The following is a 23,322-nucleotide window of genomic DNA, read 5'->3' as shown; positions in this document are numbered from 1 at the left end:
GAAGTAGGTCACTGGGGACACATCCTGGAAGGGTTTGTCTCCTCCCCAGTCCCTTACGCCCTACCCACTCCCTGCTTCTCAGTTGCCATGAGCTGGGCAGCTTCCCTCTGCCAACCCCTTCCACCATGAAATTTCTGCCTTGGACGTAGCTGACCATGGACTGAACTACTGAAATCATGAGCCAAAAAATCTTTCCTCCTCTAAGTTATTCTTGTCAGGTATTTTGGTCACAGCAACAAAAAGCTAACTAACACACACTGTAAATAAGTATGTCCACATAGTCTGTTTGGGGCTATGTTTTTCACATTTTTGTACTTTTTGATGTGATTTTAGTGTTGCAAAAAAAGGCCCCCAAGCGTGGTGCTGAAGTGCTGTTCAGTTTCCTAAGCACAAGAAAGCTACGCTAGACCTAAATGAGAACATGTTGTGTTATGTGAGCTTTATTTAGTCATGAGATACAGTGCTGTGGACCATGAATTCAATGTCAGTGAATGAACAATGTATATTTAAAAAGATATCTTTAAACAAAAATCCACATAAACAAAAACTCACATAAACCAAGGTTATGTATTGATTGGTGGGTGGAAAAGTGCCCAGGAACATAACCCTGTTTCTCCCCTGGGAGCCATGGTTCAGAATTTGCTAATTCAATGTTCAAGGTGACTTTATAGAACACAGTTCTTGTGAATAATAACAATTGACTGTGTTTCAATTAAATGCATTTCCAAATAAAATCTCAAAGCTTTCTATGTAAGGTAAAAAAAAAATTGAAAACATAGTGGAAGAATAAATGTGCAAGAATAGTCAAACGTACAAAATTGAAGACTAGTGAGAGGGTTGTTCTTCAACAGATGTTCAAACTTGCTGTGGAACCTCTATGACCAAATGATACAGTATTTAAAAAAAATGGACATGTAGATATGAGGAGAGAATATAAAATCTAATAATTGATCTGGCACATATGGAAACCTAATGTGATAAAGCTGCTTTTTCAATACAACAGAGAAAGAACACATAATTCTGAAATACATCTGATAATTCATAATCCATCTGAAAGAAAAAAACCTGGCCTTTAGTTTGCCTCATATGATAAATTCCAAAAGTAAAATTTAAATTTAGAATTTAAAAAAATTAAAGAACAATAAGAAACCTATGACTGGAGAACACCTTCCTAAGAAAGACAAAAAAAAAAAATAGAAATCATGAAGGATTGGATAGGCAGGTGTGTATGTCAGCATGGAAGTTCAAACATTTTCCTACAGTAACAATGTCCTAAACAAAATCAAAAGATGAGCCTTAGACATGGAAAATAACTTTTCAATAATAAGACAAGTCAGGTTACTCAGAGGTTAGGTTTTATGCAAAGTGGTAAGAAAAACTCCAGAAGAACATAAGGAAAATGAGCAGGACAAAGAGGAGGAGAAAAACACACCAAATTTGTAAATAGGCAATCACAGAAGAAGAATTTCCAAATGGTCATTAAACACCCCAAAAGATCTTCAACCTCACTTATGGTTAGAAATGTGACAATAAAAGGAACCACGAGACACCATCACCTAGCAGAATGGCAAAGATTCAATGACAGTACCCTTTGCTGCTGAAGATAGAAAAAAAATAGACACCCTTGAAACGTGGTCGAAGTACAAATTGCTATTGACTTTTCAGAAAATCATCTGAAAAGCATTCATTGACTTGCTCAATAAATAATTATTTGTCATTTAAGTATTCAATAAATATTGAACACTGTTGTGGGCACTTTGGGATATATTTGTGAACAAAGATCTCTACTTTCATGGGGCTTGCATCCTGGTGGAGGAATGAGACAAAGCAAAACAGGTAGATAAAGGAATGATGCAGTGCATTCGAAATGTTAAGGGCTCAAGTAAAAGTTGGGGGTGGGAAACAAGGTAAGAGAGAGGGAGACTGGAAGGGAGAGTTGGTGGCAAATTTCAATAGGATGGTCACAGAGGGCTTCAGTGAGAGGTGACATTTGAAGAAAGCCTTGAAAGAGACGGGGGGGGGGGGGGGGGGGTGAGTCAGTTTTATCTGAAGAAAGCAGGCTGCGAGTTGAGAGAGCTGCCTGCTTGGCAGGTCCAGAGAACAGTGGCAGGATGGTGTGGCCGGGGGCAAGAAGGACAAGGGAAATGACAAGAGAGGGAAGGAAGCTATTAAAGGGCCTGGCAGGTCAGTGGCAGGGCTTGAGCTTTTCCTTAGAGGAAGCATTGAAGGGTTTTGAGTAGAGAATCTAACTTCAGTTTTAAAACTGCCGGAACTGCCGGTCCAGTTGTTCTGTTGAGACTAGACTCGGGCATTGGAAGCAAGGCTGTGTAAACAGTTTCCTAATTTTTCTCTTCGTGTTTCTATTTGGAATTATTAACTTAAAATTTCAATGAATTTATTCTAGCTTTGCTTTCTTTCAGATAGGCAGTCAGGTAGGTACTCTTTTTTTCCTACTGAATTAAAAAATTCCACCTTTGTCACATATTAGGTACCCTGATTGTTTTAGTCACCTTTTCACTGCTGTGACTAAAAGACCCCAAAAGGACCATGTTGGAGGCTCATGGTCTCAGAGGTCTCAGTCGGTAGACAGCAGACTCCATTCCTCAGGGCTCAAGGCGAGGCTGAACATGATGGCATAAGAGTGTGGGAGAGGGAAGTGGCTGCCATAATGACCAGGAAGCAGAGAGAGAGAGACTCCACTTGCCAGATATAATATAGACCTCAGAGGGACATCCCCAACAACCTGCTTCCTCCAGCCACACCCTGCCTGCCTTCAGTAGTTAATCTTGTTAAGATTCTCACAACCCAATCATTCCTCCTCTAAACCTTTCTTGCCTTATTTCACACATGAGCTTTTGGGGGACAGCTCACATCCTAACCATCACATGTATGTACTTGAATCAATCAAGACAACATCTCTTCTCATCCTCAGGCCTATCCGTCTATTCTTGTATTTACAGTGAACAATATGGTCACGGTGGTTCTGGAGTAAACAGAAAGTAAGTTTGCGACCCCCTGAGGAGGAGGAGGCCACAGGTAGATCATGTTTGTGGGGATAGATGGGTTAGGTTTGAAGCACTGGAAGTTTGAGGTGGCTCTTAGACACTCACGTGGAGGTGAGGACTAAGCAGTTGGCTCTCTATATCTACAACTTAGGGGAAAATGTATGTGCTGGAGCTCCAAATCTGAGAGCTGTTGGCATGTATGTGGGGTTTAGAACCATGAGATTATGCAAGATCATCCGAGAGTGTCAATAGAAAAAACAAGACAATCAAGGACTGAACCCTCTGACACTTCATGTTACAAAGTTTCAGAGGAAGAAGAACCCACAGGGAAGACGGAGGAAGAGTGGTGGATGAGGTGGGAAGAAATCCCAGAGAGTGAGGAACACTAGAAGATGAGCGCACAAAGGACCCCAAGAAGAGGGCAGGGTGGTCCTGTGTGCAAACCTACTGCTAAGTCAAGTTGGATTGGGCAACAGGACCTCATCAATGACCTCAAACAGAGCATTGTAGGACAGTGGTAGCAGAAAAGGTTGGGCTAGTGGCAGTGGATGAGAGAACAGGAAGTGGGAAATTGAAGACAGCAAGTAAGAAAATTCCAGAACTCCTTAGTATAGAGAGAATAAATAAATAAACAAAGAGCATAGCTAGAAGATGACTAAGGTTAAAAGAGTATTTGTTGTGATGGGAGGAATAACAGCATGTTTGTGTATTTTAAAAAATGAGTGCTGGAGATGTTGCTCAGTGGTAGAGTGCTTGCCTAGCATGCATGAGGGCCTGGGTTCAATCTCCAGCACTGTAATAAAATAAAATAAAACAAAAATAAATGAGTGAGCAAGGGGAAAAAAATGAAGATCTGTTAGGAGGGGCGAATTGTTGGCACAGTCAATATGGGGGTGAGATGCAATGTGGAAGGATTGACTTTAGAAGACTAGTTCCCACAAAGTGGTAAAATAAAAACAGGATTCAGCCAGTGACATTCTTGCAATTCTACCCTGTAGGAATGGAGGTACCACTAGATAGTAAATGAGAATGTTTATTTTAGCATTGATTGGCAGGGTAATAAATCAGAAACAACTTCAGGGTCCCCTGTCCCCCCAAAATTATAATAATAATAATGGCATACATATGATTCAGAATACAACAGAATCTAATGAATCTATTTAGAAGAACAAGTTTTAGCTCCTACCTATGATGATAGAGTGTATTCACTGTCATACACAATGAGGAAAAAATTAAGTAGCAGAATAATGTGTAGGGAATGATTCCATTTCTATTTCAGAATCAAATCCAATAACTGTTTGTTTTGAAGTTTCTAAATGTTTGCATGAGTACAGAAAGTATGTATGTATGACCATGCTGTCACCCTAATGTCAGACTTCTAGCCTCCAAAAATGTGAAAAATAACTGCTATTTAAGGAAACCAGGTTGTGGTATTTTGTTATAGCATCCTAAGCTAAGACAGAGCAATAGAAGGGATTAGAATTATCTATGATGGAGCTGGACATAGTGGCACATGTCTGAAATCCAAGCTACTTGGGAGGCTGAGGCAGGAGGATCACAAATTCAAGGCCAGGCTGGACAGTTTAGTAAGACTATGTCTGGGGGGGGGGGAGAGAGAGAGAGAGAGAGAGAGAGAGAGAGAGAGAGAGAGAGAGAGAGAGAGAGAGAGAGAGAGAATCTTCTCTGGTGGGAAATAGAGTGTTACAAAGAAGCTACAGGTTACCCTCTGTTTCTACCCCAAATGCCCACTTCTTAAAGACATAACTAAGTGTACCACAGAATAATCGCTTCTTGCCCTGTGTTCTCATCAGGTCTTGTAGAAATCATCACAGCATGTCAAAAGTAATTGAGTGTTTGTCTATTCATTAGATGGGAACTCTGTGAGCAGAGAGCACTCTGCTTTTTTGTTGTTTTCTTTCTTTTTTTTTTAACCTGCAATAACTCAAGATGGCAAGATGCTTTAAAAACAATTTTTGAATAAAGGAATAAAACTAAGTGGAATTGTATAAATTTGAGTCTGCCTGACCTTCAACTGGTCTATTCTGTGTTCTTTCAGATATGACATGATAAATATACACCTGTACTTAGAATCCCTAGTATCTGACCTGGACAAGATGACCTACAAGATTTTCTGCCATCGTCCCTGGATTTCTTTGCATTGGCACATCTAGATTGTCATGGAGAAGGGAAAATGGGATTACCATTCCTATTATTGGTTGATTGGCTCTCTGTTGACTAAATTGTCTGGAAAAGAACACAGAGAAAACAGTTGAGCTACTTGATTGCTATGGGGGTTACTGACTTCAACATCTGATTTTTAATATTTAAAAAAGGTTTTCCTCAATATCATATCTGGTCATTAGAAGTTGCTACAACTTTCTGAATAACTACTTTCTAACATGCTTTCCATCCGGTGCAATAGCTCTAAAGTGCCAGTGTACACAAGGCCAATTGGACGAGCAGAAGCAGCCTCCAGACGCATGCGTCAGCCAGTCTCTCAGGCTCACGGAGCAGATGTCAGCAGCCCGCATCACCAGGTGACCCACGGCAAAGGGAATGGGCAATAATGCACAATGGGTCTGGACCATTTCATAAGAGTGAAGTTTGGTGAACCATTCTGCAGTTTAGGGAATATTTTCAAGATGTTAATGTGATCAATGAAAAATCTGGGAACATGTATTTTAAATAACAATTTTATCTCCAGTCATAAAGGGATATATATTTATTTTAGAAAATTTGGGAAAGTCAGAAAAGAAAGATGAACAAATTAAAAAATATAAACAACCCATGATGTAATCACGACTAATATTTCAATATATGTCCTTCCCTGTAAATATTTTTAAATTAGTTTAGATCATACTACAGAATGTATTGACTAAGTAGTCAATAGATAGTCGCAGAGATAATCATGTTCCATTGTCATTACAATTATTCAAAATCATCTTAATGGTATTTAAGTGGACATAACATTATTCATTTAAGTCTTCCTCTGTTGTTAGGTTATCTCAAATTTTGACTATAATTTAAAATTTGCTTTTAAAATTCTTACATACTATTCTTTGTGTACAGATCCCTAATTATTTCCTTAGAATGCATTTCTGAAGTTTAATCACCAGAAAGAAAAGTAGAAATGTTTTTAAGGCTCTTCGTGCCTGTTGCAAAATTGCCTTTTTGAAAGTCATATCAAATCACACTCCCAGTGGATACAGGCAGCCAGCTCACTTGATACAGGCTAATATTGGTTATTACTATGTTTTGAGTTTTGTTCATTTTATGAGCAGAACATATTTGCCTGACTTTGTATTCCTCTGATTGAGTGGAATGAGACTTTTCCCCAAATAGTTTAGAAAGCAATTGTGTTTTCCTTTCTTTCAGTGCCCTCTGCCCGTTTTTATTGGTGCATCAATTTGATTTATCAATATATTTAAACTTTCTGCATTTGAAGTTTCACTAAGTCAAATATTTCTTCCTAGTTATTTTCTTTTAGACTTATTCATAACCTGACTTGCTATATGGTTGTTTTCAATTCTTATGAAAATGCTATCAATCTTTGCCTTTGTAATTTCTTACAGAGTTTTATGCTTGGAAAAATTTCCCCACTAAGAAACCAAGTGACTTCTTAGCTGTGTTTTATTTTAACATGTTTCATCCTGACATTTAATTTTTAAATCTATCTAGCCTTTGTTTTGATGTATGATAAGAGACAAAGATAGTTTCCTACTCCTGCTTTTTACTTCAATAAGTCTTTTCCTTTTAAATTTCTGTATTATGCTCCCTTTAATATATACTAAAATCTTCACCATTTAAGGATATGTTTTACTGCTTTCTATTCAGCTCAATTGCTTTTCATTTTATTTTCATATAAGAACATTATTTGAATTATTCTAACTTTAGTCCTATTAGCATATTACAGAACAAGTCTTAAATCACTGTATTGAGATACGATTGACACATAAAAAGCTACATATAGTGAATATATACAACTTGATAGGTGTGGGATAAGTATACACCCATGAAATCATCACCACCACCACCACCATCCTTGACGTAAAAATATCCATCACTTCTCAGTTTCCTCTTTCTCTGATTATTATTGTTGTTATTATTAGGATGTACATATATATGTGTTTGTGTTAAGAATATTTCATATGAGATCTATCCCCTGAGCGGGTTGTAAGTATTCAATAGAGTATTGTTGAGTGTAGGTGCTACACTGTATACTAGTTTTCCAGAGCTCATAATTCTTGCATAAGTGAAAATATATACCCTTTGACTATCACCTCCCATTTTTATCCTCTTTCTGAATTATTTTATTGGTGCATTATAATTGTACATAATGATGAGATTTGTTGTTACATATTCGTTTATGCACACAGTATAATTTGGCCAAGATCACTCCCTACCTTCCCTCTTCCCACTACTGATCTCTCTTTGATTTTCATGAGATCCCCCTCCCCCACCCCTGCACCTCTCTTTTCCTTTTTCCTCTTTAGCTTCTACATATGAGAGAAAACATATGACCCTTGACCTTCTGAGGTTGGCTTCTGAATGAATCTCAATATCCATTCATTTTCCTGCAAATGACATAATTTCATTTTTCTTTATGGCTGAATAAAACTCCATTGTTTGTGTTTGTGCATGTGTGTTTCCATCCAGCTGCTGATGGGCTCCTAGCCTGGTTCCATAGTTTGGCTATTATGAACCACATCACCTCCCTTTTATTTTTATTTTTTTATACAAGCTATTATAAAATATTTTTTTCTAGAATAATTTTGAAATCATTATAATCATTACAGTGTGATCTTCTAGGTCTTCAAAGGATGATGTTCTGTAATACTTTTCAGTCATCAAAGAGGAAATTAGTTCCCATCTTGCAGCTATACTAGATAGAAATCAAAATGGAAAGTAAGGCCTGTGACCACCAGTGGCCTGTGCAGCCATCTCTGTGTCATGTCCTGTCAGTCCCTGTGCACTTTAATCATCAGCTTATGGAGTGCAACTCATTCAAAAATACCCGTGTGGGATATCCAGCACGGTTGGTGGAGTGCTCAGCCGAGAGCTGGGCGCACATGTGTGAGCACAAAGAGCTGCTCTACTTCCTGCTTTGAATAAAGGGGAAGAAAAGACATCGCCGCAGTGCAGATTTGTCTGCATGGTAACCTTTATTTATTCTGTGGGAAACTGCAAAGAGGTTTTGCTGTTTCCCTTACACTCTCCTCTTTATCATTTTTAAAAATTGCTGTATACCATCTTATGTATGTAGTACTTTGTTTTTATTAAAAAATTTTAATTATACAAATAAGACATGAATCTGATTGCTTTAAAAGAAATCAAGATAATACACAGAAAGTTATATCCTTTTCAGCTACAAATCCTAACCCAGGTCCAATCCTCAGTTCCCCAGAGGCAATCTGTTTGGGATATATGTTTGCATGTCTTTTCTTCTGCGTTTTCAAATGTGCATGTACGTGTGTGTGTGTGTTCATATGTGTGTGTGTGTGTGTGTGTGTGTGTGTGTGCATACGTGTAGACATACCCAAAGGGGACAAAGGAGCAATATCTCTTAAACTGAAAACCCAAAAAACTTGAATGTGTACAAAAGGAAACATTTAGTTTTATTCACAGCATCACTGCTTTTAATTTTGAAAAACTGGAAATAGACTAATATCCTTTAATGGAAAAATGACTCAATAATCACGGTATCTCTTTAATTGTTGTGCCATAGTAGGTCCACATGTACAAACCTGAAATGCTTCCCAATTACAGAAAAATATGTACCATATGGTAGTATCGATGTTATTTAAAAAGCTACAGATTTGTTTTTCCATCTTAATAATATAGAGCTCACTGATTCAAAGGCTATGCTAAGCATATGGAAGCCATTTGAGTAGTTAAATGGAGAGGCAGACGGGCATAGGTCACTCAGAGGGGGCACAAAGGCCACACAGCAATCAGGAAGTGTAACTTTAAGTCTGTGTATAGCTCAGTTTCTTCTGCCCTTCCTTCCTTCCTCTTCCAGGACATTCCTATGGGACAGTGCTCCTTTGGTGGCCAGATGCACCTCCTATCGTTTGCAGGGAGAAGGAGGCTGTGCAGAATAACAGCCACAACTATTTATCAGTGTAAAGCAATGAGATCCAGTCTCTCATCCAGACCTGTGAGAGCCAGGGGCTGGAACACTATGCCCCAGGAGTCTGGCCCAAGCTTAGTCAGGCCAGGACAAGCCCCTGGCTGGCAGTTCAGGGAGCTGAGTGTGAGGTTTGATGGGAAAATCCTGAGAGCCCAGCCAACCATTATTAGTTCAACAGACTTGGTGAATTCAAAGAGAAGCAACATCTCCAAGTATACATCCAAGTAGGAAGCAATGAAAGATAAGAAAATTTAAGTAGAAGATAGAAAGAAGTGAGAGACTTCTTATATTAAGGGAAATAAAGTGGACACAACTGGTTTTTTAAAGGTCTTAGGGGAAGGAAATGTTCAGGATGGCAACGTAACTCGGGCAAGAGACTATTGTAAATTATTCTTCAAACCTAAAATTTTTCTCTATGTTTTAATTTCTTTTGTGTCAATTGAATTGTGCCAATGTACTTTTTGCGTCATTGTTTATGGACATAAACCAAAACATCAGCTGTCTTTAAAAATAGGTGATATTTTTATTAAAAACATTATTCTTACAATGGACTTTTAGGAATGTGGATTAAAATCCAACTGAAACTCATTTTCCCTATTTCTTTCCTTTTCTAGACCTTAGTCAGCATTAAGAATGAACTGTGGAGGATTCGCGAATCCATCAATGCTCTCCACAGGGAAAGAAGGTAGGAACAGAGTGTGGATGCACACACAGCAGGCTGCAGAGATAAATCAGCAACATTTCCCTTGGCTTTGGAAAAGTTTTCTATAAGGACTTCACTTTGCTTTTTTGTTTTTATTTTGGAAGGAATTCTGTAAGCAGAAAAATCTTGATTCCAACATGAAGGTAAAAGAGCAATTTGACATTACTTGAGTAGTTATGCAGAATAAAAATCAACTGGGTGGTAAATTTTTACTCTTGATTACCTGAGCTTTTTCTTTGAAAGTTGGCTCAGCACATTCAGTGAGGTATTGATTCTTGCATATGTCTTGTGGGTGTGTGGCTTATTTCTAAAGAAATCAGTACAGTTTCTCCAGCAACATCTAACTTTCTCCCAAATTTATTATGTTGATTGGAGACAGCCTACCTTCTCTTCATTGTATGTCAAGAACAAATCACTCCTTGGGCTTATCACTAGTTGTCCTTCCTGTAGAAGACAGAATTCCTGGCTCCTCATGCAGTGTACAGTCAATAAGTTAATGATACTTCCTGTATATGTATGATGAGATATGCTTCATCATCATCATCATCATCATCATCATCATCATCATCTAACTGTACACAAGATAGGAAATAGTTTCCAAATTCTGTAATCACTCATGTGAACAAAATTAATAAACCCTTCTAAAGTAACTTAAGTGTTAAAATTGATTTTTTTTCTACTTCATGGTATGAGAAAAATGTTAAAAATAAAATTAAAGAAAACAGCATCAAAAAGCAATTTTGAAACTTAAAATGTAGAAATAACAAGGAAACTTTTAAAATTTAGTTCTTTAAAACTTAATTCTTAAAATAATTCTACTACACATGGTATGGGTATCCTAATAAAGTATTTAGCATTACAAAGTTTACCAAAGTGTGGGGCTGATTGACAAAATACAAAATGAAGGCTCCATCTTTGTTCTTGTCTGCATCATCACTGCTCTCAAATGTGTGCAGGACATGGTACTAAAAGGCACAGATGAGGGGCTGGGGTTGTGACTCAGTGGTACTTTGCACATGTGAGGTACTGGGTTCGATTCTCAGCACCACATGAAATTAAATAAATGAAGATAATGTGTCCATCTACAACTAAAAAAATATTTTTTAAAAAAAAGGCATAGATAAGAAGCCAAATAACAATTTAGGATCAATAAGATTTCACAGGATAAAATAGTGAAACAATCAATAAAGACCAAATTTTAAGGGATTAAAGAGAAGTCTTCCAATTGTATATTCACAACAAATAGTGTAAAAAATATGTGATGTATAGTTGACTGCAAGTTCAGTAATAGCCAGCATTATGCCACGGATCTCAGGCTGCGTTAACAGGAAGAGTATCACTCATTTGTTGGTTACTGATTCATCGGTGGGTACTGTGCTAGGGACTCATCAAAAGAAGTCATCTTTCACTACTCTGTGCGCGATTAGCCTGCCTTGGGAACATCTGGGATTCTTTTAAAGGCCTAGAACGTGGTGGACTCAAGCTCTAAAAAGCAGAAACACATATAAAGATCTAATGCAGATTTCAGGTCATTTGATTAGAATAATTTCAGATAATCTGAACTGTTTGTTAATAATAGATATCTAACTAGAAAGTAGTGGTAGACTCCCAGCTGCTGCAAATATTTGTATCAGAGAAATTGTGTTTATCAGAAACACTCGCAAGAAAATCTCTCCTTAAAATTTTTTTTAAAAAAAATTAGAGTAAGGAGAGACTGTATTTCTGATTGGCCTCTGTCTACTTTCCCCTGGATTATAGGGAATACAACACATGTTTCCTAGCTATTCAAACACGGTGGATTGGCCAAGGAGGAGGCAGGGCTCTTAGTGTGAACAACATGGGAGAAAGAGAGACTGTTGTTGTTAGAGATTAAAACAAGCACAACACCTTAGGTACAGAGAGCACTGTACTCAGAAGCCTCCTAAAATGGTTTCTTTGTTGTCGGTTATATAACCCCTCTGAGCTGACACCTTCCTGAAAACCCCATCGTATGTACATACTCCAGTTACAGTCAAGGAGTAGAACTCCTGTCTCACCTGAGTGACTGTCTGGAAGTTTTTCAGAGTCATATGCTATGGGTAGGAGCCCAAACTGTACCAAGGCCTCTCCAAGCATGATGGAGACTAAGAAATTCAAAGGTTCTAACTTGAGAAATGGTACCTTTCTCACCAGATAGCCAATTTATCCCAAATTCTACACAGATGCCAATGACACTGATTGAAGAATGATATTATATGCAGACAATTTTAATTATGTAACTACTATATGAAAGGGAATGTTCTAGGTCAGGTCCTGGGGACATGGTAGTAAACAAAATATGAAAACTGTTGCCAGAATCAAGAGACAGAAAGCAAGGAAAGAAGTAATTGAGTAATATATATGCAAAATAATAAGCAAAAAAAAAGGTAATATGTCATAGAGCATGCTATCCAGAGGCTTAAAGGGTAGAGGCTCTACCAAAATTTGAGGTCTCTTCGAGCTCTGGAAGCAATTAGACATGGGGATAAAGAAGGAAAGGAGATGTGCAGGGTCAGAGGAGAGGCTGGGTCATGGTTTGTGATTTCTACTGGGTTTTAGGGAAGGCCTCGTTGAAAAGAGAGCTTGTTAGCTAAGATTTGAAGTGGGTAGGGGAGTGAACCAAGTAGGGACCTGAAGAGGAAAAGGGGGTCCAGGCAAAGGGAGCTATCTGATGAAAGAATATGCCCTGGTGTGTTCAAGATAGTCCTGTGTGGCTGAAGGGCAGTGAGTGGCCAGGGAAAAGCAGATGAGATGAGCTAACTCACCTTTGTAAGGACTTCAGTCTATGCCAAATAAGAGGGGAGTCACCGAGATTTGTGTGTTTGGTTTTTGTACCAGGGATTGAACCCAGGGGCACTTAACCACTGAGCCACACCCTCAGCCCTTTTTATTTTTTATTTTGAGGCAGGGTCTGTTAAGTTGCTTAGGGCTTCACTAAGTTGCTGAGACTGGCCTCTAGTTTGCAATCCTCCTGCTTCTGCCTTCTGAAATCCTGGGATTACAGGTCTGTGTCACCATGCACCACTTATCAAAGGGTTCTGATGAGAGAAATTACATAATCTGCCTTATGTTTTAAAAAGAATAATCCCAACTGCTTTGTTCATTCTTGAACTAATAAATGGCTAGAGAGGAAGAGAGGCCAAAACAGATCCACAACTCATGAACTGTATAATTGGTCCTTCCCTCTATCTTGGGTATTCCGTGTTTAGCCATGTTAGGTATACTATTTTTCCAAATGGAGTGTTTCTAGACAAAACAATAATGAATAAAGTAAATATTCATATTTAAGCAGCTGGTGAAACTATGCTGTCAAAAGTAATCCAAGCTGGGCATGGTGGCACATGCCTGTAATATCAGCAACTCAGAAGCTGAGGCAGGAAGATCGCAAGTTCAAAGCCAGCGTCAGCAATTTAGTGAGTCCTTAAGCAACATAGTGAGACCTTGTCTCAAAATAAAAAAAAGGGCTGGTGATGTAGTTCAGTGGTAAAGCGCCCTTGGGTTCAATTCCCAGTACCAAAGGAAAAAGTCATCTGAGACATGCCTGGTGAGTTTTCTAATATCCCTAATGTCAGTGAGGTTCTCAGGGGAGTTGCTATATAATGGACACCACGGGAGCTCTGCATGGTGAGCAAAGGCATACAGCAGTGTAGACAGGTTAGCCAGCAATCAGGGCACAGGCTTGTCTGTAGGAGGACCTGGAGTACATCTGGTTCCAGCTCAGGTAGGGAGCTGGCCTCACCCTTCCAAACCACTCTTCTCATTTCAGAGTCCTTAAGCAACAGTTCAGCCAATACAAAGAAAAGTTGCAAGCATTCTGCACCTACCAGGAAGAAAAGAATTGCAGTTTCGAAACAAAGATTCATGCACTTACAACCCATCAGGAGAGTCTATGGACCAGGCTACAGCAGATGGGACAGGACCTACAGGTATAGAATGGAGGGGACAGGGGGGGGCACTGACCGCCTGGACCACCTGAAGTCTAACCTGAGATCCTCCTGCCAAGGGAGAGAGGCAACCCAAAGCTTCACACCTCACATGGTCAGCCTCAAGAGAAGAGGCCCTCTTCTCCCCATTCCTTAACCTCCTCCCACTTTCACCCTCCACTCTGTATTCTTCCCCTTCTCGAAGACTGCAGCATTGAAAGAAGGTAGTGTCGGTACCATCTATAAACAACAGAGCTGGGCAAAGCAGTTCTTTACAGTAATTGGTTCTTTTTCTATTTTTTTGTTCTTTTTAGTTACACATAACAGTAGAATGTATTTTGACATATCACACACACATGGAGTATAACTTCCCATCTTTGTGGTTGTACATGATGTGGAGTTACACTGATTGTGTATTCATATATGAACATAGGAAAGTTCTATCTGATTCATTCTACTGTCTTTCCTATTCCCATCTCCCCATTTCCTTCATTCACCTTTGTCTAATCCAATGAACTTCTATTCTTCCTTTCCTGCCCCCCTTTTTTTTGTGTGTAAGCATCAGCATATCAGAGAGAACATTAGGCCTTTGGTTTTGGGGGATTGACTTATTTCACTTAGCATGATAGTCTCCAGTCCCGTCCATTTACCTGCAAATGCCATAATTTTATTCTTCTTTATTACTGAGTAATATTCCATTATGTATGTATACCACATTTTTTTTAATCGATTCATCTGTTGAAGGGCACTTAGGTTGGTTCCATAGCTTAGCTATTGTGAACTGAGCTGTTGTAAACATTGAGGTGGCCATATCACAGTAGTATGCTGATATTAAGTTCTTTGAGTATATGTCAAGGAATGAGATAACTGGGTCAAATGGTGGTTCAAATCTTCTGGATCCCTCATATATCCTTAAAATTCTTTGAGGATGTCAAAAAGCTTTTGATTCTGTGAGTTATATCTGTTGCTGTTTATAATAATTAAATTTAAAACCTACGAATGTCTTTAAAATATATTCATTAATTGGTTAACATATAAAAATAATAATGCAACATTTTAAAACAATAACCTAAATTTTTTAAAGCCTAGAAGAATGGCACTATTTTATATTGTTTACAAATCTCTTCAATGTCTTAATTAAAAATATCTGAAATATCAGCACTGGTTAGCCATCTCTCTGTTGCAACAGGTTTTGGTTAAAGCCTATGAAGAAATCTGACCTCATATATGATTACATTTGAAAAAAAGTATTTTCATAGGTTTTCACATGACTGGGGATACTTTTCTTTGGTACTACACCAAAACACAATAAATGATAGTTTCTTAAAGCACAGAGCAATATGGAATCTGAAATGATGTCTATCTCATACTCTGTTTCATTACAACCCAATGTTCTAGTATGTTCTTTGATTAGTCTACCCACGCATGATTTTGTTAACAAACTACATTGGTCATTTGAAAAATGTTGGTTCACTGATGTTGAACTTCCTAAGCTCACCTATTTTATTATACAAAAGAAATTCACACTCATTAATATAATGTCACCACTAATTTCATCAGAAAATTATAAGGCTATCAAGGTCATGGTGAGAAATGCAAGTTTTTCTAACTTCTGCTCGAGAGTTACCATTATGATTGACTACCAATACGGTTCATTTTTGTCCTTGCAGTGACATTCTCATTTTGTTCCTTTATGAACAAAAAAAAATTATTTGCAGATACCCAGATATGAAAAATCATAGTCTGTCTGTCAATCCTTCTTTGGCCCAGGAGGTAACCTTTGTCTTCTGCATGATGCGTCTGAGATGTTTTATGTACACTTCTCATTTCACCACACACAATATTAAAAAGGCAAGGGTTATTATTATTAAAATCAATAATTTTTTTTATATTCCATCAAAGGTATTCTTACATGGAACTTTTTATTTATTTATATTTTTAATCAGGTAGTGTATGATGTTGAGAGAGCCCCTGTTGGCTCTGTGTGGTAAAGCTGTCTTGACTCCTGCTCAGACACTGACAGCTTTACTTATCATTAATTTTGTACTATCAGTGCAAGCATCAAATAACACAGAAGTATCATTAAGAGCAAAATTTTACTTCACAGACCCCTAAAAGGGTCTCAGGGATTTCTAGGTCCTGTGGACCAACCACACTTTGAAAACTGTGCTTAAAATAGAGCACATCCCTAGATTGTATTCCTCTGGCTTTCTGTGAACCCCTCACAACACAAGCACTACATTGATCATGATGAGCATGTTTTGTTGTGATTATGTTTATTGTTAAATTATATGTCAATTCAACATATGCTTATATTTTCAGAAATTCCTTATGATGTTTTTAGAACCAGGAATTTTTTTAGAACCTAGATTTTACCTCCCAAATCTTGTGATTATTACCTGTGAAATTTTATAATCTGAGCTGTTCCAAATCTTGGAAAGAGTTATAGATTGATATTGAATTAACAACATAAAATAAGATTAATAATATATTTAGAGAGGAAAAATGAATGTTGTTTTAGCATATCCTGTTAGATGATTGAAATTTAATGCTTTTGGGGAAAAAAGTAAAATAAACTTTAATTCTTCATGAATAAGATTTTTCTCTACCTAGGCAATGTTGCAGCCACTCCATCCTGTATCTTCCCATCAAAATACAATGTTCAGGGTTGACCATTTTTCAGCTGTTAAGCCTCTGAAGAGAGGTGATTTTTCTCAAATGGAGAATGTCACTGAGAATAGTTCAGAACGGGAACCTCTTCCTAACCCTGCCATAGTTAATGGAAGTCAAGCAGATGCAGAGAATGCTCTACCAAATTTGGAATCGTCAGAGACTCTTCTGCAAAGCACCAGACTGCAAAGCTATGCCCAAAATATTCCCAAGGAAATCCTTAGCTCCCTACCAAGCTGTCAAGAGGGATTGCTACAGGAAGACCCCCAAATTTCTCCTCCTGAAAAAAACAGACCTGCTCTGGTACCTGCAGAAAGAAAAGAGACGGCTAACAGCAAAGAGAGAAATGATGATCTGGAGGAAGAGGAAGTCCAAGAACTATTGTCAAAATTCATGAATGCCTCCAACCTAGAAAAGACACCAGGTAAAGTTTTCCCCATCAGTAGAGAAAGTAATAGCCAGAGATTAAAATACTTGATTTTATAGTATAAGACCAATGGGTGTAGTTTATCTAGTCTGTAACATTATTCCGAATCTTTTGGACATCAGTAGCATCTCTGAACTTGATTCCTAGTGTTGACTAATTCATAGGATTACTGTGAACGTAAAAGGGGATAAATCATGCAAGATTTTAGAACAGCGCCTGGCACACAGTAAGCATTAAATAAATTCTTATTATTTTCTTATAGCACTTATCAGTATCTAATAGCACTTATTAGTATCAGCCTTAAATCATATATACCTGTGCAGCCTCGTATCATGATTTTAAAATGGGGATAATAATGTTGTTGTCTTTCTGAAGAAGAATTGATTAACTTTCTAAATTAGAAGAAGCTTGATCATTATAATCTCCTTCATAAGCTGTGATCCATTGCTAAATTCTGAAAGCCTTTTAAGAAACCCTGTACATAGTTATTTCTTCTGCTTTGGAGTAACATTATCTTAAATCTAGGGAGAACATATATACTTTTGAAACAGTCTAAACTCTCGGATGGTGGAGGATTTATCTAAAGACTCATGGTAACACGAAGCATAACATTCTCATGTATGAATGTTCGAAAAATATTTCTGATTTGGGGGTTGGAGTGTGGTTCAGTGGAAGAGCTTCTGCTTAGCATTTGTGAGGCTCTGGGTTCAATCCCAGCACCACACACAGCAGTTTCTGAGTTGGTTTATTAGTTTTTCAGAGTTTTTATAACAAAGTACCACAAACTAGTAGGTGACTTAAACAAAAAAGAAAAATAAAAATAAGGGGAAAAAAGAAAGAAAGGAAAGGAAGAAAGAAATTGATTTTCTCACAGTCCTGGAGGCTAGAAGTTCATGATCAAGGTATCAGCAGCACTGTCCCCCACCCCGCCAGGCCTCTGTCCTTACCCTGTTGATGACCGTCTTCCACCTGTGTCTCTATGTAGTGTCCCCTCAGCAAATGTTTAAGTCCAAAATTTCCCTTGTTATAAAGATAACAGTCATATTGGACTGGGGCCTATCCTAATGACCTCATTTAATTTAATTAATTAACTTAATCAACTTTAACTTAATTAACTTAATTAACTCTTTAAAGACCCTGTCTCCATATACAGTCAGTCACATTCTGAGGTTTTGGGGTTGACTTCAATATAAATTTTACGGATGAGGGGACACAATTCAGCTCACGACAGCTGGAGAACTATGTATTAAGCACATGATAACATCAGTTTTATACTTGGTAAAGTCAAGTCAAAGAGCTAATTATTTGGTGATTTTCAAAAGCTCTACAGTAAATGGAGTTGGAGTTATAATCTTAGTATAAGAGGAAATGAGTTCACAGTGATATCAGAGCATGCTCAGTCTGCCTGAGACAAAGGCAAGATGAGAACTCCTTGTGCCTGGTTCTTAAGCCAACAAAAAATTCCACCCATGGTATTTCCATCTAAATATACTTGGGGTCATTCTGAGCATTCAAAGCAAAGTCAATATCCACTTGACCTTTTTCTTGAAAATTTTCACATAAATATTGGACTTTACAGAAAAGGATTTTAGTATTTGACATCTTCTTTTTTGTTTTTATGTTTCTCCAAATAAGCTGATGAAAACTGTTGATTACTAAAACATTGTGTTGGATCAGCTCTCACAAATGTAGTTATTATAATACACATTTTATATTTATAATACTAGGTTTACTACTTCTTTTTGGAAGATTATATCTCAACATTTCCCCAGTTTACTATCTGAAGGTAAAGGATTTGTGCATATTTTAAGTGATTTATCAAGGTCTCTATATAAATATATCTATCTATACATACATAATTATATCATTAAAGGAAAATCATGAGTAAATATACATTTCTAAATTCAGGTATTGTGAGAATGTATCAATATGTAATTAGTATTATCCAATCTTGTAGAATATATTTAAAAATCTCAACAAATTCATCTGTTTCCACTTACAATCTCGATAGAATATAGATGTTTTATAGGAAGCAAGTTCTATAAACATGCTTATGATATTAGCAGAAAATGCTTGTCCTTTTGTTATTATAGGACTCACTACTTTGTAATGATTTGACAAATACTAACTTAAATTTATAGACTACAAAGTCTATTTCTTTTGTATTAGTGGTATTTCTTTGAGACCTCTAAACTTGCAGTATAAACATGTTAACCTTAATGGCTACTGTTTTGTACTGTCACTCATCACTCAAATATTTCTACTTAAGCTAGGATCCTTATTCAGTCTGGCATTGAATATAATTCTGTTTTCAATTCCAATTAGCCATTGGCAATTTCTATTATAAAACTATACTTCATTCATTCTACATAATCTATACATGCTTGCCAAGATTACACCAAACTTACTCAAAGACAGAAGTGTAGTGAAAATGTGGAAAATGAAATGAGCTAAATTGAGGTAATGGCTACCTTTGTTTACTCTATTTTATCGTGGAAACATTAGATAACAGCAGGAAGTTTTGATATCTTTACTGTTTGATTTCTTTAAATTAGAAAATTGTTGGACAAATTAGAAATACTTACATTTATAACATTCAAAGATTGACTCAGATGAAGTATTGATATATTCACCCATTGTGGTGATTATCCCAGTAGTTGACTGCCCTTTTGGATTACAGCTTCACTAAGAAGTTACTGTATCTTGGTTATTGAGATGAACTTCATGATAATTAAAGGCTTAATAGGATTAAAAAGTAAACCTTATGATGATTTTTGGGCAATCGTTTGACATTAATTGAATAGAGTCATTCAGCATTAAGATCTAAGATAAAAGGACTTCAAAGATGATGAGAGCATAATGAAAAGAGACAGTTATGTGTAAAGAGGTCCCTGAACCTCTTTAAATTCTGAATGTTGGATTGAAAATCAATAGGAAATAAATTTGTTAAAAACTTACAGTAAAGAAAGTAGATTTGTGGGCTCGGGTTGTGGCTCAGTGGTAGAGTTCTTGCCTAGCATGTGTGTAGCATTGGGTTTGATTCTTAGCACAGAAAGAAAAAGAAAGAAAGAAAAAAAGAAGGAAAGAAAGAAAGAAAGAAAGAAAGAAAGAAAGAGATTTGAAATACGGTTTAGTACTCTTTGCTTCTGTTTTATTAAACTGTCTGCTTTCCATCTGAGAGTGACATTTCCTGTGTACATGTACTAAATTATTTTGTTTCTATCTCATCCATTTTTGCAATACATTTGTCACTGTGTATTTCAGTCATGAGGAGGAAAGACAGAGGAGGAGGGTGGCAGAATTAGGAGAGCATGGTTTAAGAACAAAGATGGCGGTTTAGACCAGCATGGAAGCACCTGGAATAGCTCCTCCTCAAGGCAGAGTGCAAAGCATGCAGGCTAATAATACTTAAATCTCATCTTTTTACTCAGGAGAGAAATAGTTGGACTATGCATCCATCATTCTACTACTTCTGGGGACTCTCTTAGGGACCAGATTTTGCATTGCCTGTCTCAGAATACTGATAGTACCTCTCACACACTAGAGGCCTGAGAGTTGCTAAGAACAAAGGTAGCAGTTGCGACTAATATGAAGACTTGAGAAGCTCCCCAAATTTCTGACTAGATTGATTGTTGAGGATCCTCTTCTGTATAAAAAGACATGAAGAGTATGCATTAGAGTCCCTGACCTAGAAGTGGCTATTTTTTCTACTGTATATATACAAATACAGAGTAAAGAAAGGTTAAGGAGCATGGGAATATGGTACAAACAAAGGAATGAGAATGCTCCAGAAAAGGACCCTTATGAAACAGAGATATATGAATTACTTGACAGAGAATTCAAAATAACCATTATGATGATGTTTATGAGCTGAAGAGAAGACGAACAAAATGACAATTTCAACAGAGACTGAAGCTTTAAAAAGACCGAATAGAAATCTTGGCACTGAAAAAATTCAATAACTTAAATGAAAATTTCAGTACAAGAGTTAGACAGCAAACTAGAATCAAGCAGAAGAAATAATCAGCAAACTCAGAGTATTTGAAATCATCCATTCAGATGAGAAAAATAGGGAAGGGGGGCAGGTAAATATGTTTGAGACAAAAATACCATGATACTGAAACAGTGATGTATAAATCACTTTCAATTTCAATGTAAAAGTTAAAGCAAAAGTATTAAAAATAATTTCAATGCAAAAGTTAAAGCAAAAGTATTAAAAATAATTATAACTAAAAAGTGTTTATGATATACAATATTAAAAGGTGTGACTTTTTCAGTAACATAAAATATGGTGCAGCAATTAAAAGTAAAGAGTTTTTCTATGCAATTGAAGTTGTTCTCAGCTAAAAAAAGACTTTTATAACTGCAAGATGTTTGATGGAAATCTCTTGGTAAGCACACACAACAAAACCCACAGAAAATATACAAAATAAAATAAACCACAATATGCAAAAAAAAAAGAACTGAAAAGAAAGGAAGATGATAGAATAGGAAAAGGAAATAAAAGAGCTGTAAGATAGAAAACTAACAAAATGGCAAAGCAGAACTTCCTCTCCAATAATCATTTTAATTATAAATGAATTAAAGTTTCCAAACAAAATACATAGAATTGCTGAAAGGATTTAAAAAATAAACAAATAAAAAATAGACCCAGCTCTATAATGTCTACAAATAACCTACTTTATATTTAAGACTGAAAGTAAAGAGATAAAAAAAGATATTCCATTAAAAAGAACCTAAATGACATCATATGATTCAAAATAGACCTTAGGTCAAAAACTGGCACAAGAGAAAAAAAAAGACACATAATGATAAAATTATCAATTCCTAAGGAATGCATAATAATTCAATTAATATGTGTACTTTACATCAGAGTACCTAAATGCATACAGCAATCATTGACAGAACTTAAGAAAGAAATACACAGTAATTCAATAATTTTAAGAGGGTTCAATACTCTTCTTTCAATAATGTATAGAACATCCAGACATAAAGTCAATAAGAAAACTGTGGACTTGAACAACACTATAAACCAAATGAACCTAAGAGACATGCAGAATATTTCACTCAATGGCAAGACAATATATGTTCTTCTCAAGTGCACATGGAACATTATCTAGGATAGGTCACCTGTTGTCAGAAAACAAGTCTTAACAAATTTAAGAAGCCTAAAGTCAGATCTAATATTTTTTCCAACCACAACATAATGAGAGTAGAAATTAATAATGGAAGAAAAAAATTCATGAAGATACATGAATGATCAAAAAGCAGAGTAGAAAACTATTTCAAGAAAATGAAAACAAAAACACAGCAAGCATACCAAAGCTTGTGGGATACAGAAAATAGAGTCCTAAAAAGGAATCTTCTAGTAATAAACACCTTCCTTCAGGGGACAAACACTTGCCTACCATGCGTGAGGCTCTGAGTTCCATCCCCAGTACTGAAGAAAAAGGAGGAGGAGGTGGAGGAGGATTAGGAGGAAATGAAGGTAAAGAAAGCAAAGGAAGAGGAAGAAGAAGAGGAAGAATCACACACTAATAAAAACCCTGAATGTTTCTCCTCAAGTAAGTGGAAAAGGGCAGGAGTTAGCCCAAAGTTAGCATAAGGAAGGAAACAATGATTAGAACAAAAATAAATAAAATATAAAAAACAATAGGGGGAAAAAAAGCTGACTTGATTTTTAGAAGATCAATAATGTGATAAAACTTTAGCTAAACTAACTAAAAGAAAAATTCAAATTAATAAAATCATAAATGATAAAGACATAACTAATACCACAGAAATAAAAAGGATCATGATTATTACTATGAACAATCATGCACCGACAAACTGGATAATCTAGAAGAAATAGATGATTTCCAGAAACATACAACCTACTAAGACTTAGTTATGATGAAACAGAAAATTTGAATTACTAAAAAAGAAAAGCCCAGGACCAGATGACTTTACTAGTAAATTTTAGCGAATATTTAAAGAAAAATTAATGTTTATATTTTTAAATTCTTCCAAAAAAATTGAAGGACAGGGAATACTTCAAAAATAATTTTATGAGGTCAGTATTACCCTGTTATCAACACAAATTTAAAACTCTACAAGAAAAGAACTGCAGGCTAACTTCTCTGGTAATAATATATGTAAAAATACTCAATACAATATTAGAACATTGAATTCAACAGCATATTAACAGGTTCATACACCATGAGCAAGTGGGAATTTTCCTTGAGATTCAAGGATGTTTTAGTTTTTGCAAATCAATAAATATGATACTGTACATTACAGAATAAAGGATACCAATCACATGGTTTGTTTCATAGATATAGAAGAAAGCATTTGAAAAATTCAACTCTATCGTGATAAAAATTCTCAATAAACTAGGTAGAGAGAGAAATTATTTCAATGGAATATAGTCTATATATGAAAACCCACAGCTAACTTCATGCTGAAGG

General features: G+C 36.5%; 1 protein-coding gene across 1 annotated transcript in view; it reads left to right on the top strand.

The window, feature by feature from the left end:
* The window catches only part of Dytn (dystrotelin), a 66,146-nt gene that overhangs the window by 38,504 nt on the left and 4,320 nt on the right, over positions 1–23,322 (top strand). Inside the window, 2 exon segments of the mRNA XM_005335125.2 lie at positions 13,623–13,782; positions 16,393–16,873. Of these exon segments, the coding sequence (XP_005335182.2) occupies positions 13,623–13,782; positions 16,393–16,873 (641 nt within the window).

This window comes from Ictidomys tridecemlineatus, chromosome 7, assembly GCF_052094955.1.
Source record: "Ictidomys tridecemlineatus isolate mIctTri1 chromosome 7, mIctTri1.hap1, whole genome shotgun sequence".
Lineage (NCBI taxonomy): Eukaryota > Metazoa > Chordata > Mammalia > Rodentia > Sciuridae > Ictidomys > Ictidomys tridecemlineatus.
The sequence above is the reverse complement of the archived record's forward strand: the minus strand, read 5'-3'. Positions and strand labels throughout refer to the sequence as shown.